The sequence below is a fragment of the Bemisia tabaci genome, chromosome 1 (assembly GCF_918797505.1).
Source record: "Bemisia tabaci chromosome 1, PGI_BMITA_v3".
NCBI lineage: Eukaryota > Metazoa > Arthropoda > Insecta > Hemiptera > Aleyrodidae > Bemisia > Bemisia tabaci.
The window spans coordinates 39620453-39642990 of NC_092793.1; the positions used below are offsets into that span (position 1 = coordinate 39620453).

The 22538-nt window shown below is 38.4% G+C and overlaps 1 protein-coding gene across 11 annotated transcripts in view; it reads right to left on the minus strand.

Annotated features, from left to right (window-relative positions):
• polybromo (protein) overlaps window positions 1-22538 on the minus strand; it is a 157153-nt gene that overhangs the window by 17373 nt on the left and 117242 nt on the right. For 8 of the 11 annotated variants that reach the window (XR_002009355.2, XR_011899929.1, XM_019050591.2 and 5 more), the window contains exon 29: window positions 1202-1332. The exons of the other annotated variants lie outside the window; for them this stretch is intronic. Coding sequence is in view for 6 of the 8 variants with exons in the window: in XM_019050591.2 (XP_018906136.2) it covers window positions 1202-1332 (131 nt within the window). In the remaining 2 variants the exon portion in view is untranslated. The remainder of the gene's footprint in view (window positions 1-1201; window positions 1333-22538) is intronic. 11 annotated transcript variants of the gene reach the window in all.

The window sequence follows — 22538 nt, forward strand, 5'->3', positions numbered from 1 at the left end:
TCCGAAACCTCCCTTAAAATTGGTTCGAAGTAATTTCTGTGATTCTTACTTAAAAGTGCTTACAATTTAGTAAATTTTCCCGTTTTATTTTTTTCTTTACGATAATTTGAACCGGAGTTATGATTTTTTGATAATAGGTCAAATTTGACCTTTGACCTATCATAACTCGGTCAAAAATTAAGATATTGATCTGCGGTTTGCGCCAAAACTCTTAGTTTTATATGCTCTTTCGAATGGTGAATCACAAGATTGAGGTTACCATTTGAAAAAAAAAAGTTGGGGGCCCCCGCGCCCCCCCCTGAGGGGGGGACAAAAATTTTCACCCCCCTGGAAGATGGTCCCCTTTGAGATAGAGACATTCCCAAAGTTTCGTGTTTCTATCTCTAACCGTTCAAAGGGGGGGGTCGGACTTTTGGGACACCCTGTATAATCGTGACACTTCCTCTGTTCAAACTCGGTTATAGCTGTTCGCTCAAAAAAAAATACGAATGTTAGAATCTTTTGAAGTTTGAGTTCTGGAAAAAAATGTAATTTATCTTCCTCCATATACTATTCTGAGAATTATAAATAACGAGATGAAGGTTCGATATGAGAACAAACTTGTTATGTTGTTGAGTGAAAATAGGGATGCTTTTTTTGTGTGCAGTAAAACTGCTTTGAAGTTCCTAAAAGTCACAGAAAATTTAAAAGAAAAGGGTGATACGAATCCTACAATAAAACACAATTTTACAAACATGTTTTGGAATCTTGGGAACAAAATCCCATTGCTTGAATTAAATCGATGGTAAAATGTTGATGTGGGCAACTACAGCCAACAAAATATACCTATTCAAAAAACCTACAGGTTGATTGATGAAATTTATGGGCAAAGCAATAGACAAACAAGACAAAGGGAAACTGAACCTATTGGTGGACCACCGGAAACCGGTGGTTTCTATAGCGAAGGAGAGAAGTAAAAGACTAACTATCAACAATCGGACAGAGACACTATAGTTAGTCCACCATTGTAATCCTCAGTTGATAAGAACCACCCATTTCAACTAATAGGGTTTGTCTTCTTTGTCTATTGCTATGTCTATAAATTTCAACGATGAGCCCCCTACGAAAGTAAAAAGAAGAGGAGGGACACAATCAGAGAATGGTAAAACATGCACAAACATTATTGCACTTGAGCAAAATCTATGAGAAATTGAGAACGAACCGTTTGCACTATCGGCGTTACTCAGCGCTTGAGCGATGGAGGAGGGAGTTGAGGGAGTGGATGGAGCAGTGGGGGGAGTTTGGGTTGGAGGAAGCAGAGCAGGAAGTGCACGAGAGCTGGTTATGTAATTTCTGAAAATAAACCGAATAGTTTTACATCATCAAAAATGGAGGAAAGGTGAGAAGTTTTCAGTGATATCTTAAAATAAAATCAGTCGCAGGGAATTTTCTTTTCTTTTCCAGGATGATTTTGAGAGAGATGTATGTGGAACTCTTAAAATCTCCTTTTCGGCTACTTCTGAGTTTTGAAAGTGTAGGGACCAAGACTTTAAAACTTACAGGGGTGCAGAATATTCTGGGCTACCACCTCATCATGCAAGCCACGATCGGCTTTCCACAAAAGAGCGACGCCAAAAACGACCGTTTTTTGGCACAATTTGGGCCAGAAGGGATTTTTCTGAAACCGGGCCCAAACGATACCTTATGATACCCTAAAACTCTGGTAAAAATTTTAGCTTGAGTATACGCACGGTTTTTGAGAAATGAGGGGGTAAAGTTGCCAAATCGCCATCATTCTGGACAGCATTTTTACAGCAAAAAGACGGAAAAATGGACGAAAAAGTTACACCTTTGATAGGTTTTGGCTGTATATGTTCTCATTGAGCTCCCAAGCATTAAACTGTGTTCAGTTTCAAAAATTTTGGTCGCACAGTGGTCCAAAATGGGGAGAAATCGTCGAGAAATCAGGATTCTTTGTCAAATTTTTAGAAATGGAAGTAAAATTGTCGGTCTGCTGCAGTTTTAATGGCTAACAATTCTTATCGGTCCTTAATGCATGAAATTTTGTTCAGCTTCACAAATTTACATCGCACAGTGGTCAAAAATGGGGGAATTCGTGGACAAATTAAGATCCTCTGTCAAACATTTTAAAAATTTTAATAATTTTAACATTTTAAAAATGAAGTGAAACTGTTGGTCCCCAGTAGACTTTAGATCCCGGAAAAATTCTTTAAATATTTCTTAGACTATTTAAATCTTTTTTTAATTTTTTCTCTCCATTTTTCCTTCTTTTTTTTTGAAATTTCTGCAAGTTTGCATATTTTATTGAGATAATGCTACAAAATCTATTCTATAACAACGTTCTATAAACAATACAGTCTGACATGTAGTAATAATTAAAAAAATTAAAAATATGAATTTTTCCGGGATCTAAAGTCTACTGGGGACCAACAGTTTCACTTCTGTTTTAAAATGTTTGATAGAGGATCTTAATTTGTCCACGAATTCCTCCATTTTTGACCACTGTGCGATATAAATTTGTGAAGCTGAACACAATTTCATGCATTGAGGACCGATAAGAATTGTTAGCCATTAAAACTGCAGCAGACCGACAATTTTACTTCCATCTCTAAAAATTTGACAAAGAATCCTGATTTCTCGACGATTTCTCCTCATTTTGGACCACTGTGCGACCAAAATTTTTGAAACTGAACACAGTTTAATGCTTGGGAGCTCAATGAGAACATATACAGCCAAAACCTATCAAAGGTGTAACTTTTTCGTCCATTTTTCCCGTCTTTTTGCTGTAAAAATGCTGTCCAGAATGATGGCGATTTGGCAACTTTACCCCCTCATTTCTCAAAAACCGTGCGTATACTCAAGCTAAAATTTTTACCAGAGTTTTAGGGTATCATAAGGTATCGTTTGGGCCCGGTTTCAGAAAAATCCCTTCTGGCCCAAATTGTGCCATTCTTGGCGTCGCTCTTTCCCTGTTTTCCGATTTTAAGGGGTCAATAGTCAGGTCAAAATAGGGAAGGAAGGGGGTTAACCCGGGATAAATTGCTACATAAGTTTTTCTATAGGAATCTCTCGAGTTATACCACCTAAACAACACACTACACGTTCGACACGATCCGATGACTGTAATGAGGGAAGTGGCCCCAAAATGCTGAAATCCACTATAACATTTGTGAGTCGTTTTTTTTTTTAGATAATTTTGCATTTTTGAAGAAAAGTATTGGATTTCTGCCAAAAAAGCAAAGAACTCCCTGAAACTGCATTAAAGTTGCTTGTAAATGATTGGTTGCGCAACACTCTGCGATGATTTCTTCTCAAGTTACAGGGAACAGAAATAAGCTTGAAGTTTCGACAATTTGATGAGAAATCGCGTTTTTCGGCACTTATCATCATTTTTCACAAAAATTATTGAGGAAAATCTAAGAAATTTGTTGAATATAAGTGAAATTGACGTAAAAATCAGTGCTGGTACAATATTGTACGACGCTTCGTTACAGTAAAACACAAGGTTGAAATGAGCCAATGATTTTGGTTACCTTCTGTGAATGACCCCTCATCAGCCACTCATTTGACATTTAATTTTTCACCAGAAATGGAAAAAAATAAATTAAAATGAGACTTTCACATTGCGAATGAGTGAGCTATTAAATTTTTTCGAATTGATATTGGTGGCTCCGTTGACATTGGCAGGAATGTAAGATTCATCTGATGAGCAACGATGATGACAAAAATAATCCATCACTTGAGGGATGGGAAATATATTAACCATTCTAATTGTTCTATACATTTTTTCTAATCTGTATTATACAGCTACAAGCAAAATCTTGGAAGTACTATTTCTGACGAACTACCGGACCGATAAGGATGATCTTTACATGTGTGTCATTTGTATTAGCTTTAGATATGCAAAAAAATTATGAAATCCCGAACTTTCAATGTCGTAGAGCTTTTAAAGCTCATGTCACTTGTGTCCAATGTTAATAGCGTGAGAGATATGTCGTTTCCGCTAGAAACGTCGAGGCGCGGGATTCTACCTGAGTGAGTCGAATAAATAATAGAACAATGGAAAAGCTTGTGTAGCAGGGCTCCTCATTCCGAGAGTTGAGGAACGGTGCATCGCTCAGGGTTCAAGGTTCAAGGTCGAAGGTATAAGGTTTTTATTCAATTTTTCCTCATTCTTCCGGCTTTGTTTAGGGCATTGGTCAATATACTTGATTGCTGAATTTCTATTCAAATTTACAGTAGATACAAAGTGAGAAGCCAGGCGCTGCGTCGCGTCGAGACGGACCAAATATTATCAACTCTCAACGGTCGAAATCCGATTTTTTTTTTTTTTTTTTTTAAATTAAGTATTTAAAAATAACATAATAAATGGAAATTTCTTCAGTAAGTGGACTGCATTTACAAAAACGCATCGAGTCGCACTTTCCAAAAAATTGAGTTGAGAGTAGTTTTCAGCTCAACTAACTCCATGCCAAGAAATACATCATTTGAAAGTTCAGTGCACATTCTCTGTCAAAATTTAAAAATGCATGAGGACTGGATTTGCCGAAAAATATGTGCCAGATCCAACAATCTTAGCGATATGTTGCATAGCAAAAGAGCTTTGTTTGCATACCGATGGCTTAAGTCGAAAACCACGTACCTTGCTCACGGTGTTTCAAGATTTCCGCATCTAATTTAGGATTTTGAAGGGAAATGAGCCAATTTAATCGCTTTAAATTTTCACAAAATATTCTTCGAGCAGAAGTGAAATCACAGGTGTTTTCAAAAAAGTTAGTACGTTGATTAGTTTTCCAATAATAATAAAAAAAAAAAAAAAAAAAGTTTGACGAGAAGTATACGACGTCGCAAATTGAGATACATGTTTCCCGAGTTTAGCCGTCAATATACTGCCTCCATTAATATCAAATTATGTACATCTAGCTATTCCTCATAATTTACAAGTCTGAGAGTTATGTTAAAAATTTTGAAATCGATGCAGCTCAAACACAAAATGGTGTATTAAAATGGAAGAACATTTTTGCCTATACATATGCGTACAGAGCCCGCGAAGCGGGCCTGATGGCGCGAAGCGCCCTCCAGGGGGTTGGGCCGCGTAGTGGTCAGGGGGCAGGGCCTAGGGTGGACCGTTTTTTAACTTCTTTCGAAATTCCAAGACGGGTAGTGCTAAAAAGTTGCGTTTTGGCATAAAAATAACGCTCAATTTTTTTCAGAATTTTTGGATGATGTCCTGAGCCCGTCCCGACGCTATCTTTGTTGCCAAATTTTCGATTTTTTCGAGAAATTTTAAAGACTCTGTTTAAGGCCCGGGAAACGCGTAGAATTAATCAAAATGCAATTTAAAATACTTTAAATATCATTTAAAGCGATACAGGTCAGGATATGACACCCCCAACGCGCAGGGAGTGCCTTAGGGGACGCAATTATGGACCATGCCGTCTGTTCATAGACCAGAAGGAATTTGAAGGCGTCGAAAAATTCAAGTATCTCGGCAATACGTTGGATAGCGAAGCAAAAACAACGACATGAATTAAAGACAGGATACAGGCTGGAAACTGAGCCTATTATGCAAACCTGAAGATGCTAAAGAGCAAATTGTTGTCCAGGAGAACAAAGATGCAAATTTACAAAACGTTAATAATACCAGTAGTAACGTATGGTGGTGAAACCTGAACCATGACAGAAGGGGATCAGCACATGCTGAGGCCATTTGAACGAAAAATTATTCGAAGAATTTATGGAGCGGTGAAAATCAATGAAGAATGGCAAATTAGAAGCAATTAAGAAATAGAAATGATTCTAGAAAATGAAGATTTCATAAGGTTTATCAAATCGCAAAGGATAAGCTGGCTTGCTCATGTACAAAGAATGGAAGAAGAGAGGATGCCGAAGAAGGTGCTGAAAGCTAAAATATTGTCAGCAAGAAAGAGAGGAAGACCTGGGCTTCGGTGGCTAGACGGAGTAGAGCAGGACCTGAAGAAAATGCAAATAAAAGGATGGAGTGAAAAAATCAAAGATAGAGGGATGTGGAGGGGAATCGTTATGGAGGCCAAAGCCCACCCAGGGCTGTAGCGCCGTTAGTAAGTAGGTAAGTAACGGTAAAGACATACATATGGGTGCCATCAAGAGTCAGGAACAACGTATCAGTTTTTCAAAGAAATTGAAAATGGAGTATTTTGGGGATCGGCCCGAACGTGAAAACAAGTAGCAAAAGCTACCTGCTGAGGGGGCGCCGCCCCCCCAGACCCCCCCTTTCAAATTATATATGTGAGACTTTGAGTATCATAGAAGTCGTGCGGCGACATGCCGAATGAAATGCCACAATTAAAATTATTGGATCAGATGATGAGCTGATAAAAGCCTTACCTAGTAATTTGGGAACATTTCTGACACAGTTTGGTTGCTTTAACTATCACTTTGATTTGCGAAATTCAAATCGTTTTCACTTCGTATGTAGTTAAATTTGATTTTGACTGACTTAGTTTCTGATGGATTCAAACTCATAATATACATTTAGGTTCCAGGGAAAGAAAAATGCAGATGAGCTACACTTCACATGAATATAGATTGATTAAAAATAAATAATCCGAAGAAGTGATGGAATAAATGATAATTGTTTACTAAAGTAAATACTATACCTAGGATTCATAGGAATTTTAAATAAAATCCCACCCATCACTAAAATAACCCATATGTATATACTCGTGGTGCCTGCTCTCGGCTCGATTTCGCCGAATGGAATTCTTTATCATCGCGGTTGTCCTTGTTGCGTGCAGGAGGAAATGAAGGCGCGCTCGCAGTAGCAAGAAGCAGACGCGCCAGGTTGCTTGCGACGCGTGAATGTAGCTTAACCTCCACAGATTAACAAACCGTCGAGCAGCCACGCGAAAAGTCCTATACCTACATAGAGAAAAAAAGGAGGTATTTGCATCTTGAGGTTTGTTTACCCTGTGACGTAGGTCTGTACAACCTGGCCAGCGAAATCCGAAATTCGAACTATGAAAAATTGACCATAATTTCCGATTTTCCGAGGTGTAACATACACAACTCAGCAGGAGAAAGAAAGAAAAATCGATTCGATATTTCTGGAGATAAATGTATGGATACGGACGATATATCAACGTTGAAATATCGATACAATATTTTGGTCTAAAATATCGATAGTCTGGTGGCGCGGAGCGTCTTTGGGAGGGGAGGGGGAGGGGGGGGGGGTTGGGCGCGTAGACGATAGAATATCGCACCCGAACTGAGCCTTAAGGCTCGAAACGCTGATCAATGTTCCCACAAAAATGACGCGGCGCAACGGCTGCAGCCACGCCGGAGCGTGACTGTAAGAGGAGGAAGGGGGGAGGGAGGGCCCCCTTCGGCCCTGAGCAGACCGACGAAAGTAATAAAAAGCGAGAGTAATAAAAACAAAAAACTCAAGTTTACACGTGCAGAGCTCGAGGCATTGGAGCCAAATTGGTCTGTTTGTTATTTAGGGATAGTGTCCTAGCCTAAGTTTATTTAAAAAACAATTAAATAAGAGGAAGGATTTCAACCCTGAAAAATGTCTCCGGGACCACGACAGCCTGTGACCCCAGGGTCACAGGCTGTCGTCGTCGTCGTGTCGTGAGATCGTCAGTTTTGGTGAGCACGGTTACAGAGATGGACCATTTTTTTTAGGGAGCAAACAAATCAAAATTTTGAGCCTTAAGTTGGTCGCAACCATATCCGGAAGTCGTTACAGTGACATTTTTGTGCAACATGCTTCTGTGGAAAGTGCAATACTTGATGAATACTTTTGACAAATCGTGTTTTTTCCGGTTTGCGCTTCAAACGTGATTTATTTGTGGAGTGTAATACGTTCCTTTTTGAATTGAAAAACTCGTCAGATGCATTAGATAATCGAGTACAGCATCTCTCTCTCATTTCTTAACGCAGGGGGCGGCAAATTTTGCATTTTTTTAAAATGTAGGTTTAAAAAAAATCGGATTCAGAAAAAAAAAAATTACAAACGAGAAAGCGTCTTTCGGTGACACAAGAGACAGCACCTTTAATTAGTCGAGTTAAGAGAGAAACTAAACACGCAATTTGGCATGGAGCGGTGCAGCAGTGATGATGAGGACTTGAGATAGAAAGGAGAAGCCCTCAGCGCGGCGCACGGTGAATCGAGTCAATGAGAGAGGTCGGAAAAAATTTGGGAACTTAAAACGCTCATAACTCCGTTTATACAAGAATCTAATGTTCTGCAAGCTGTTCCACTGGTTTTCTCGTGATATTTTCTTCCAGTATCACCCCTTGAACTTTAAAATGTAACGAAATAAACATCAACATTTGCAGTTCTTGTCAAAAAGAGCCGTATGCAAAAACGACATTTTTCGCCCCCCCCACTAAAACTTATTCAAACTTCGTCTATCAGTTACTAATACTGGAGCGCTTCTTTCCCCAAATTTTCAGACCCCCAAAAAAATTTGGGGGGGCGTTAGGGGGGGTGGAAGTCAAAACCTGTGACCCTCGATATCTTTCGAACGAAACAAGATATTGAGGCCCGGTTTGGACGAAAAATCGTCAAAAATTGCATACTTTAAGATTCTAAAGGTCAAAATCCCAAAATTAAATTTTTAACTTAACTTATGAGCTTTTTTTCAGTTTTTGAGGAAAAACAATTTTTTTTAAACAGATTAAACTGAAATTTCACATTTTTTGATTTAAACCAAAACCAGTTTTTTAAATTGTTCGTCTTTTTCCGCATCCAACGAGTGGTCGTATAAGCTGGGGAACCGAACGATTCCGGAGTTATGATCGATTGAAGTTTCCGCTCAACGCGCGCCGACCGACTTTCGCGCGCAAAAAAGTCGGATTTGACTGTTATTAAATTAGATTTAATGTTCAAACTGAGCAAAATGCATTATTAGGGACTCTTGAGGGTCGCTGAGTGCAGGAATTACAGATACTTCCAAAAAATTCACGTTTTTAAAATTACAGCTCCGTAGCGCTATTTTAGAGGCCCACTGAGCGCCGACCGGCCGCTCAGTGGTCCTGTCCGGAGCTGTAATTTTAAAAACGTGAATTTTTTGGAAGTATCTGTAATTCCTGGACTCAGCAACCCTCAAGGGTCCCTAATAATGCATTTTGCTCAGTTTGAACATTAAATCTGATTTAATAATAGTCAAATCCGACTTTTTTGCGCGCGAAAATCGGTCAGCGCGCGTTGAGCGGAAACTTCAATCGATCATAACTCCGGAACCGTTCGGTTCCCCAGCTTATACGACCACTCGTTGGATGCGGAAACAGACGAACAATTTAAAAAACTGGTTTTGGTTTAAAAAAAAAAATGTGAAATTTCGGTTTAATCTGTTTGAAAAAAATTGTTTTTCCTCAAAAACTGAAAAAAAGCTCATAAGTTAAGTTAAAAATTTAATTTTGGGATTTTGACCTTTAGAATCTTAAAGTATGCAATTTTTGACGATTTTTCGTCCAAACCGGGCCTCAATATCTTGTTTCGTTCGAAAGATATCGAGGGTCACAGGTTTTGACTTCCACCCCCCCTAGCGCCCCCCCAAAATTTTTTGGGGGTCTGAAAATTCGGGGAAAGAAGCGCTCCAGTATTAGTAACTGATAGACGAAGTTTGAATAAGTTTTAGTGGGGGGGCGAAAAATGTCGTTTTTGCATACGGCTCTTTCATGTCCGACCCCTCTAATTGACTCAATCCACTGTGCGGCGGTCGGCGTGAAACGCATAGCGCCTACAAGACTGTAGGAATACTTCACGCATTGCGCCAAACACAGTGCGGTCAGCGCGGCGCGGCGGCGGAAGTTAAAATTATTAAACCACATTTATGTTTGTTCTTGCATAATTTTTACCTTCATTTCTTACAAATGGAAGGCCTTGTTCACACATATGTAGATAGGTTTACGGAACTTAACTTTCACGCAAAGTTCCGTGCGAACTTTTGCTAGTAGTGAGGGGCATAGTGTCCTTTCTTTTAATTTTTCTTGTTTTGCCGGTTGAAAATGCGGGTGTGATCCCTGCGAAACGTCCCGGGTTTCTTATTATATTTTATGTGTTTCTTTTTATTATTTGCGTCCTTAGTCCCGTTTTAAGTTGTTTCTCTGTTACTGTTTCGGGCCGATTAAGTTGTTTTTTATTGATGTTTCGAAACGAATGAGAAGGGGGCGGCAAAATACAGGTGGCCCATAGGCAGCAAGTAGGTAAATCCGGCCCATGGGCGGCAAGTAGGTGAATCCGGCCCTGTTTTTTAAATGAATTTTGAGTCAAATTTACGTGAGAAATTGATTTACCAAGATTATTTTTCTTAATTAAAATTAACTTTCTTTTTAATACAGTTTTTACGTAAATACATTTGTTCGTAATTTCCAATACTTTTTACGAAATTTTTATGTTAATTTAATTGTTATGTAAATTTGACTTCCTTTTCCGACTTTTTTCTTTTTTCGCGTTTTTCTGTGACTTTTAACAATTTTAGACTTTCTTTCCTTACTCTAGTAAGGATCTAGTCGTCAGAATCTATCCTGAACGACAACTTACATTCATGGAAAATAAAGCTTTAAATGTTTCTGACCATTTTTTACCATCCAAACTCACTAGAACACATTGTACAGGTATATGAAAAATTTGAAGAGCATCGCTGTCAAAAGCTAAGTTCTCCTTCAATTTAGCTCTTTTTGTATGGTCTACAGGTAAGGACAAAACTAACTGTTTTTGCTAAATGCGTACTGTTTTTTATTCATAAAATTTGAAAGTCTCAATGAAAGCAAAGCTATGTCCAATCACAGCTAGGTATTTTTATTTTGAGACTGCACATCCCAACTTCTCCCACTTTTTCAGCCGAACTATTTTTTTTTTTTGGGCTAGATTTTGGTTGGTGCAGTAATGCTGATGGTTATTTTTACGAGGGCTGTCCCAAAAGAAACCGGACTTTTGTCATAGAAGGCGAACCGAGCGTCGTAATGAAGTTTTCTTGGGCTTGTTTGAAAGCTGATAAGCTACTGAAGATGCTTGTTTTTACAGAATGCAAACATTGGTCTTGGTAAGGAAACTACACGCTTTGGAATAAAGGAAAGTCAAACTCGAGTTGCGATTTTTGTCTTTATTTCAAGAAAAATTTAGATACAACTTTAAAAAAACCCAGGTTTTAAGTTAAAAACTTCGTTGCAATCTTATTCAAATGCTTAAAAATAAGGAAATCAACATTTTAAGCAGCTTACCAAGTCATCACCTATCCCCTTCAAAATACTCGCCAGCTTTGTCGATGCATTTTTGCCACCGTTTCTTCAATTGGGAGAAACACTGTTGGAAATCCTCAGGTTTGAATGATCGCAATTCCTTCAAGGTGTTCTCTTGAATTTCCGGAATGGTTTGAAAACGTCGACCTTTCAAGGTAGATTTAAGTCGTGAAGAAAAAATCACACGGAGCCAGGTCAGGTGAATAGAGGGGATGAGGGAGGACACTCATGGCATTCTTTGCACAAAATTCGCGAATTTGGAGGGATGCTTGGGCAGGTGCGTTATCGTGATGCAGAAACCAGGAATTCTCTCTCCAAAGCTCAGGCCTTTTTCTGCGGACATATTCGCGTAATCGTCTCAGAACACCATTGTAATATTCTCGGTTGACGGTTTCACCTTGAAGGAATTGCGATCATTCAAACCTGCGGATTTTCAACAGTGTTTCTCCCGATTGAAGAAACGGTGGCAAAAATGCATCGACAAAGCTGGCGAATATTTTGAAGGGGATAGGTGATGACTTGGTAAGCTGCTTAAAATGTTGATTTCCTTATTTTTAAGCACTTGAATAAGAGAGCAACGAAGTTTTTAACTTAAAACCTGGTTTTTTTTTTTTAAGTTGTATCTAAATTTTTCTTGAAATAAAGACAAAAATCCAAACTCGCGTTTGACTTTCCTTTATTCCAAAGCGTGTAGTTTCCTTACCAAGACCAATGTTTGCATTCTGTAAAAACAAGCATCTTCAGTAGCTTATCAGCTGTCAAACAAGCCCAAGAAAACTTCATTACGACGCTCTGTTCGCCTTCTATGACAAAAGTCCGGTTTCTTTTGGGACAGCCCTCGTAGAAGACTATGATGGTGAAACCTAAATTTTCCAATGATATTTTATCAGCATAGTAAACTCAACCACGACTTCAATCATAAATAATTCCATTTAGCGAAATCAAGCTGAAAGGCACAAGTAAGGGTTCATGAAAGTTGAAGTCATAGCTCAACATTATAGGGTAGGTTCAAGTAACTTTTAACGTGTTTTAGACTTTTTTTCTTACCGTAGACCCTGAAAAACCACTTAAATTCAAGGAAAATAAAGCCTTAAATGTTCATACCCATTTTTAAATGTCAGAACTCACTAGACCACATTATATTCATGATAAATTTGAAGAATATCGCTGTGAAAAGTTGAGTTTTCCGTAGATTTAGCACTTTCCGTATGGTCTTTAAGGTAATGACAAAAAGTGCTAAATTGAAGGAGAACTCAACTTTTGACAGCGATATTCTTTAAATTCATCATGAATATAATGTGGTCAAGTGAGTTCCGACAGTTAAAAGATGGTTTAAAAATTGAAAACTTTCAGTTCGATGAATTGAAGTTGTCCCTTAGGGTCCATTAGCGCTAAGGAAAAAAATTCTAAAACTTGTTTGAACCAACCCTATAATATTCTCCCACAGGATTCACTTTCAGACAGTAATAATTAATCAACATAAACATCAACCATTACTGATAAATCATCAAAGATGCTATTGGGCGAAATTCAGCCAAAAAGCACCAGTTTGGAGTCTTGACATTTTGGCCACCATTGGTTGCTTACTTACGCTATTAAACTGTGACTCGATGATAAAGAATGCCATAGGGCGACATTCAGCCGAAAGGCACCTGTGTGGGTTCTTTACATTATGGTCACAGTTGATTGCTAAAAGCTACCAAACCATGGCTAAATGATCAGAAATTCCATTTGGCGACACATGTTAACACTCTTTGAACATCTGAGGTATGAGTTCTGGAAATTTTGGCTATACTTGGTTGCTAAACGCTACTTAACAGTAAATGTTCAACAGTGACTTGATGATAAAGAATGCCATAGGGCGACATTCCGCCGAAAGGCACCTGTGTGGGTTCTTTACATTATGGTCACAGTTGATTGCTAAAAGCTACCAAACCATGGCTAAATGATCAGAAATTCCATTTGGCGACACATGTTAACACTCTTTGAACATCTGAGGTATGAGTTCTGGAAATTTTGGCTATACTTGGTTGCTAAACGCTACTTAACAGTAAATGTTCAACAGTGACTTGATGATAAAGAATGCCATAGGGCGACATTCCGCCGAAAGGCACCTGTGTGGGTTCTTTACATTATAGTCACAGTTGATTGCTAAACGCTACCAAACCATGGCTAAATGATCAGAAATTCCATTTGGCGACACATGTTAACACTCTTTGAACATCTGAGGTATGAGTTCTGGAAATTTTGGCTATACTTGGTTGCTAAACGCTACTTAACAGTAAATGTTCAACAGTGACTTGATGATAAAGAATGCCATAGGGCGACATTCCGCCGAAAGGCACCTGTGTGGGTTCTTTACATTATGGTCACAGTTGATTGCTAAAAGCTACCAAACCATGGCTAAATGATCAGAAATTCCATTTGGCGACACATGTTAACACTCTTTGAACATCTGAGGTATGAGTTCTGGAAATTTTGGCTATACTTGGTTGCTAAACGCTACTTAACAGTAAATGTTCAACAGTGACTTGATGATAAAGAATGCCATAGGGCGACATTCCGCCGAAAGGCACCTGTGTGGGTTCTTTACATTATAGTCACAGTTGATTGCTAAACGCTACCAAACCATGGCTAAATGATCAGAAATTCCATTTGGCGACACATGTTAACACTCTTTGAACATCTGAGGTATGAGTTCTGGAAATTTTGGCTATACTTGGTTGCTAAACGCTACTTAACAGTAAATGTTCAACAGTGACTTGATGATAAAGAATGCCATAGGGCGACATTCCGCCGAAAGGCACCTGTGTGGGTTCTTTACATTATGGTCACAGTTGATTGCTAAACGCTACCAAACCATAGCTAAATGATCAGAAATTCCATTTGGCGACACATGTTAACACTCTTTGAACATCTGAGGTATGAGTTCTGAAAATTTTGGCTATACTTGGTTGCTGAACGCTATTGAACAGCGAATGTTCAACGGTGACTTGATGATAAAGAATGCCATAGGGCGACATTCCGCCGAAAGGCACCTGTGTGGGTTCTTTACATTATGGTCACAGTTGATTGCTAAACGCTACCAAACCATGGCTAAATGATCAGAAATTCTATTTGGCATAATGGAGATGTTGCATGTGTGAGGAATTTGCGATTTGACTGTTGAATCTTGTGTAAAAAGTCACGAGAAACACGATGGTGCCACTGGTTTTCTCTGAAATCATCTCCCAAGCTCAAAAAAAAGCACTCAAGTTGAGGCCAAAATGGAGGGAATATCCCACCCTACCCTGAGAGTCAAAGCCTAGATCAAGACCTATTCTCCATGCAAATATAGGGAGCTAATACTTTGACAGGGCTACCAATTTATCTGGGGACTCCAAAACTGAATACACGGCAACCCTGCTAATGTATTTGCTCCCTATCTTTGCATGGAGAGTTTGTCTTCATGTAGACGTGGACTCTCAGGGTAGGGTGGGATATCCCCTCCATTTTGGCCTCAACTTGAGAGGTTTTTTTGAGCATGGAAGATGATTTCAGAGAAAACCAGTGGCACCATTGTGTTCCTCGCGAACTTTTATACAAGAATCAACAGTCAAATTGCAAATTCCTCGCACATGTAACATCTCCATTGGGCCAAAATGCACCGATATCAATACCTCATATGTTACTGGGTTCCTCGAAAATTCTCCTCTTGGACTTAGCCTAAAAGTGTGGACACTTTTTAGCCTCCGGCGAAACCTAGAGTCTATACGGCTTCGCCGCACGACTAAAAAGCGCGTCATTTTTTAGCGTTCCAGCGCTTCGGAGGCGATAACTCGAATTTAAGTCGACAAAACCCTAGGATATTATACATTTTCTGAAAGCTCTTTTCAAGCTAAAAACGCTCGTTTAAATCGCGTTTTGGAATATTTAGTAGTTTTCGAATAAAAATTCGCGGAAATTTCGCGGATTTTCAACTTTAACCCCCTGCCACTTCCCCCCAAATTTTTTTGGGGACTTGAAACTTTGGGAAAACATAAGGCATTGTTAGATGAATGAATAGAGCAAGTTTCAATGGTATCCGACACGAGCGTGGAATGGCCAGTTTTGCACTTACCCCTTTAATTGGGCAATTTAATTTTTTACATGAAAACGGTTGTGCGGATTTTAGAGCAAATTTCAGTGAATTTTCTCCATAATACAAAGCAAATTCCTTAGAATTTTCAAAGAAATCTGCACAGACGTTCTCTCGTTAAAAATGTAATTTCCCCTTTAAATTTGGCAATAACTGATATGGCTTGGTTCCTGCAAAGTGTGGCACAATCAATCATTTACAAGCAACTTTAATGTACTTTCAGGGAGTTCTTCACTTTTTTGGCGGAAACCCAATACTTTTCTTCAAAAATGCAAAATTATCTTTAATAAAAAAGCCCACAAATGTTATAGTGGATTTCAGCATTTTGGGGCCGCTTCCCTCGTTACAGTCATGGGATCGTGCCGAACTTGTTGTGTTGTTTAGGTGGTATAACTCAAGAGATTCCTGTAAAAAAACTTATGTGGCAATTTATCCTGGGTTGATCCCCTATCTTCGCTATTTTGACCTGACTACAGACCCCTTAAAATCGCTAAAACTACATTATTCAAAACTAAAATCTTTTGAATGGAAAAAACTGCGAACTCGCTAACTCACTACGTGACGAACGCGGATCGGATACCTGTAACTGATCCCAGGCCTAAGGAAAGTATACAGACTACGGAGTTCGACCCATCACGATGGATGATAAAATTTCTTTGAAACTGTTGCCACTTTTAGAGAATGGATTGATAGGCTACGCTCAGTACTTGTGCATCCCTTCTAAAATTTATATCAGAAGAACACCGCTTCAGTTGGATAGCTTCTTGGTACGATCGTGCCTGTAGGTTTTTTCCTGAGATCAAAACTTTTGGGTTTTTGAAGCCGAATTCATAAGCAAACTCTTGATGCTGATGTAAAGCAGCCACTTCTTTTTTATCATAAATATGGGAGCGAATTCGGTCACCCAAGTAACGCTTTGTTTGACCCACAAAGGCAACCTTGCAATTTTTGCAGTTTACCTTGTAGACTACACCTGATCTTTTCTGATCTAGTTGCTTAGTAGTGGCAGGATTTTCAAAAACCGTCTGACAGGCTGAAGGTCAAAAGTCCTCCAACATTTCTTCAATTTTTGGCTGAGGCCCTTAACGTAAGGAGCTTTCACAACCTGGGTTAAATTTCTCTTCTGGTATTTCCGCTACTCCCTTTGCACATGTAGCTGCACTTCGGCAAGGTTTTTTGAAAAGGTTTGAAGGTAAACAGTCACCTAAAAACAGATTTTTGGCTATCTTTATGCTTGCCGTCCGGTAACATTTGTCAGATAATATAATCGCCCGTTGAAACAAATTTTTGATTACGATCATTTTCCACTGGAAAGGTAGGCTCGCGAAAAAATTCAAGTATCTTCCGGAGGCAGATGGTTTTTGAAACCAACTAGTTTCCAATTCACTGCTGTGATGGTATGTTGTCATATCCAGGAAATTCAACTTTTCTTCTTCGAATTCCATTGTAAACTGAATACTAGGGTGGAAAGCATTAAAATGTTCTAACAAATGAATTGGTAGATTTCGCAGGACATATGCAAGGCAATCATCAACAAATAACATAAAATTCCATTTTGAATTTTAGTGTTGATAAAATTTGGCTCTCAACATATTCCATCCCTATGTTTGCAATGACTGCAGAGACTGGCACCCATAGCCACGTTTGAGACTTGTTGATATAAATCATTCCAGTATTGAACAAAGGTCCATTTCTAACAAACCTTGGGTGCGTAGGGAAGGTCCGGTTTGGAAAGCTTAGAAAATTTCTTAATTTTATCGTAGTTTTCTTCCACTGCTGTCATGACAAGGGTCAATGGGATGTTAATGTATATCAATTGAACATCAAAGGGGGCTAGTGTCACAGGTATTGAAATACCTGCAACTTGTTCATTTATTAAACTTATAAATTTTTAATGTATATTCAGTTCACTCATTAGGGATGGCTGGATTTCGTACACTTTCCTCTTTTTCAATCCTATCTCCCAGCCATCACCTTAAATCGCCCATTACTTTTATTACTGAACTTGCAGCTGATAGCTCCACTGATTATAGCCAGCCAATAGCGTGTAGACTTGTTGTCTCACCACCTGTGACGTCACCAAGTCTATAAAAGCTTGAGCTGCCCATTTCTCAAGGTCCTTTTACCATCTTGACCCGTAGTACTACGTTATGCCATTTCTCTCCGTAGGCATTATTTAATTCAAAGTGTGACTCTGTAATTCTCTATACAAATTCTTTAATACAACATTTTCGGTCCTTCAAACATTTTCGTTCAATTCTTGCTCTCCTACAACTCCGTTAACTTTTCCGCCACGGTTAGGATTATTTTAGATGTTTCAGTCCGTCTAAAGCTCAACTAAATCCTTAACCGCGACATGGTGCCGAACACCCTCTAACTAACTTTCCAGCTTAGTTCGGATCAGTTTCAACCGTTCAATCTCCATTACGCACCATAACCGCGACATGGTGCCGACAACCCGTTCTCTGACTCTTTAGCTCAGACCGAACCACCATTGTTCTTTTTCCACTCACGTGCAACTGCCAGTGTAACTTCCACCCACCAATTTTACACTTGGCACTCCGCAATTTTTTTGAAGTTCCTTTTCAACAGAAAAGCAGAGAAGTTCCTGTTCCAACCGGTACAGATGAGCAGTTCTTACGGGGTTACCCTTTCCCTCGTGCATTGCAAAGTGAAAAAAAAGACGTATACCACCATTCGGACTTGGACTCATCTCTGTGATCTCTGGCTCTATCTTTCTCTTTGGCCTTTGGACTCCAGCCGTACCTCATCTCTCGAACTAGGAACTTCTCATCTCACTCTCTCTCCATCGCCTCCAACTGTGATCTTTTTTGTGAACTTCATTGTGTTTAGTGGTTAAGTGAAATTGTAGTGATTAAGGTTGGTCAAGTGTACTTATTTTTTTCTTTCTCCCCCTCCCACCACCCTAAATTTTTCTTTTATTTACTGTCATGTCTAATTCTTCTTTTTTTCAGGTCATTTCTCTTTTCTTGTCGTAAATTTTCAAAATTTCAATTTTATACTCTAGTAACTGTTTTGTTTTTCACGGCATTTCTAGTCCTTTCAATCTTACTTACATCATGCCGACAAACAGTATTTTCTAAATTTTTATCTTTTCTACCTTTTCTTTGATGAGTGTACCTGTAATTTTTCGTAATTATGAAATTTTGCAATCCATAAATCAGTATTTTTCTAAATTTTTCGAAGTAAATTTTTCCTTCGCAATAGTTTTCTAATTTTCTTTCAATCTAGTAATTTTATTCCTTTTTTTTCGAACAAATTTTCACCTTTTCTTGCTTTTCTTTTGTATTAATTTTAGTTTCAGTTTTCAAAGACACTTGTGAGTTCTCCGCTCAAGGTTTGTCCAGCATTTTTTATTCTTAGTTTTCTAATTTTCTTCGCAATTTTTCTTTCTTATGTACGACCTTCATTTTCTTGATTTGACCTGTTTTATCTAAATTTTTTTTTCTTCGTGCTTGGTAAGACTCCCTGACCCTATTTTCTTTTTTTTTAACTTTTCGAAATTTTTCTTTTCAATATAATTTCCGTATTTTCTTTTAAATTTTCTGATGTAATTATTTCGAGTGATTTCATTTGTTCTTGCGATTACACGTCCTCCCCTGTCTCTAATGCCTAGAGCGATTGACACTTCTCCGGACAGTGGAAAGCGATTACAAATTTGTCATAGAAATATTTTACGTTAGTTTTTCTTTCCGTTCTTTCATAATTTACTATTTACATTTTGTCTCCCTTATCTTTCAATTTGCTATTTATTTATCTTTGATTTTGATTTTTCTTCTTTTATTCATTTTAAAGTCTTATTTCAGTTCCGTAGTGCGAGATACACAACTGTGATATAACTTTCCCGTTGTCTTTTGTCTATGTCAGGAAATTTCAATTGAGCCCACCCTGCTCTTGTTTTTCTTGCCATTCCCAACAGTCAACCCTCTCTATCCCCATACTTGATTTTTTGCTCTATTTTCATTCAATCGCCAACCGTATCTAACTCCCAAGCCTCATGAGTCTTACCAACACACCTTATTTCTTTTCTTTTTTCTTGTAACTTTGCATTGTTTACCTAGACTCATAGTATTCTTCACTTGAGATGTTTCTCCTTCAGTTGGATTCCGCTCCAACTTCCTCTCAAAATCTCGAGTCAAGTGACACGTAGCAAATGTCACCTTGTAAAACGTACGTTTTTCAGGACACTAGCGTCGATTCCTATCGACACCGTCGATTTCCACATCGACCCCAGTACTTTCCTTAGTGCACAAAGGTTTAGTACACCCCTGGAATAACTCCTCTCGAAAGGACATTCCTGCACTGCAAAATCCTCTAGAAAGGTTTGCAGGTTCCTCTATAATCAACGTGTATGCTTCTAGATAAGCTGGCTGCGATTTAGTGGACAATTTCTTTTCAATGTTTGAATCTTTTTACTGCCTTTTCTTGAATTTTTTTTTGCTCGTTTAATTTCTTTTTCTGTAATTTTTGCTATCTCCTTATTTGATTTTTGCTTCCTATTTGGTAGTTCTTCTGATACTTGAACGCATCTCGTAATGCCAAGTTTCCTCACCCTGAGCTCCAGTAGACTGCAATTATCGAATATTCTTTTTAAATTCTTTTATTATACTTTTTTCTCTTAATTTTCTCTAAAACCCTGTAATTTCAGTACTCTCATACTTTCTTCTCGTCATGTTTTGTGGATCAGTTTGCTTTCTGATGGACTCTTCCTCACCTCTAGCACTAGATTTGCATTGGTATTCTCTGAGACTGTCAGTTGGTTTTCTTGTCTACATTCATGACATGGTACATTTTCTTTCTTTGTCCAAAATTTTTCTTTTTTTCCGAGCATTTTTTTTCGTGATTTGATTCAAACATTCCTCCCTCTCTCTCTCCTAGTGTTCCTTCTGGTTCCAGCCAGTAAAAACTTGCTACCGCCGCATTCAAAACGGCTCCTTTTGACTTTCCATAGTCAATCTCTTTAAAAAAGGCGCTCGCTCTTTAGCCTCATCTCAATCAAAAGTGAAGTCTACTATCTCTACTATCGTTAATCATGGCCATGTAACATCTCTCACGTACAATCTTTTCTATCTTGTATTCAATTTTTTTAAAACCCTAGTCTAAACAATGTTCCATCTAGTTACTCCCTCTTGTTCATTTTTAATCTTGTTTTGTCTCGTTCAATATTACATTTCATTCTATGAAAAAGACAGAACAACATCATTTAAAATTAACAACCCATTATTCATGACAGTAAAACCAATGTAAGTGACAGTACAGCCAATTTTTTCGTTTTATCATTCTCAATTTTTATCAATTTGTAATTCTTTCATTTTTCGTTTGCGCTCAAACGCTTACAATATGCGTCTTTTCTCAGAGCTACAACGATTTCCACATTTTGATAATTTCTTAGTCGTTTTCATTAATAATTTTGTTGCACCGTCTGCTCTGCGCTTAATTGTTAATCCCTTATCGATCTCGAATTTTACTTTTCGCTAGTCTGCCACTTAATCTTTTCAATTTTTTAAATCTCTGTAATTTCTTTCCTTTGCGTGGCTGCACTTGACCTACATACCTACATTCTTACTCATCTTATCACTTGCTCATTTGCACCTTTCTATCACTAGAGACATTTTGCTTTATAACTGACATTCCTTTCTGTCAACCTGTTACGCAGTTGCACCATTTCTCTTTTATTAAAATTTTCTTTAGCTTTTTCAAACTTGTAAAAAATTTCTCCCCATATAGTCACACTGTCACACTTCTTACTCAACACGTTCCTATTTTCTTTTATTTACATTTGTTAACAGTTTTTACTTATTTTTACCGTCCTTTTCTACTCTTTTTACAACTTTTTTATACGATCTTTGTTAACTTTTGTAATATTTTTATACCATCTGTGTTGATTAAATCTATAATCTCTGTAGTTATTCGTTGCAAGTCTTCCCTTCTCTTTTCGTTCTTTTTTTATTAATTTTTTGCCACTTAAATTCTTTTTTTTAGTTGACACCCCATTTCTGCCCTTCAGGCCCGCTTTTCTTTACTTTTTTTCATTTTTGAATTGCGAGGTCGCAATTTTCTCACCCCAGGCACGGTGCCCCTGAACTCACTTTAAATGCGACTTTGTTGTACATCCAAAATTCAAGTTGGAGGTTGTAGTGGGGTACTCCCTGATGGGTTTTTGGGCAATTTCGAAATAGGTTGTCGGAGCTCCTCGAAAAATAATCGCATTTTTGTGGTTTTTTAGGGGTAAAATAGCAAAATTGGCCTCCGGGCGACAAATTAAACCCCCTCTCCCTCATCCTTGCCTTGACCGATCTGAATTTTTAGTATGTTTTTACCTGGTATAAGATGGGACTTTTCTGAAATTTTCATGCCCATACAAATTCTTTTGCTCCCGCGGCAGCGTTGCCAAGTTGCGGACTCCAAAATATCGAATTTAATGATAAAATGAAGGTTTCGGAGTGTGATTTCCATTCAAAATCAAAAATTCAAATTGTAAGTTGTAGTAGGGTACTGCCTGATGGGGGTTTGGCCAATTTCGGAGTAGAGTGTTTGAGATTTTTGAGAAATAATCGAATTTTTGCGGTTTTTTAAGGGTAAAATAGCACACTGAGCACGGGGCGGCAAGTTGAACCTTTTCTCTCTCATCCTTGCCGTGACCGATCTGAACTTTTAGTATGTATTAACCTGGTATAAGATGTGACTTTTCTGAAATTTTCATGCCCATACAAAATTTTTTGCCCCCCGCGGCAGCGTTGCCAATTTGCGGACTCAAAAATATCGAATTTGATGATAAAATGAAGGTTTCGAGGTGTGATTTCCTCCAAAATTTCACGAAAAATGTGCAATCTGAGAGTTTTCGATAAGAAAAGGCATACTTGAACAATTTAGCGTTGCAGTGTTGCCAGCTTTTGATTTAAAATTCGTCAAAATGACCCAAATCGCGTTGCAACCTCGAGCGCTGGATTTTTATTTCGTTCAGAATTGGTTATTACGGTTCTTCTGTACTCTATGCATTCAGGTATCATGAAAATTATGCCATTACTTACTTGATGGGTGCAGCTAACTCAAAAAGAGAGGCCGGATAAAGCGATGAGTCGGGGGAAAACGAGCGGTTCGGGTTGACAGAAAGTTCTTAAATCCACTCCATCACCAGAAAGTAGAATTTGAGAACTTTCTCCCACCCCCC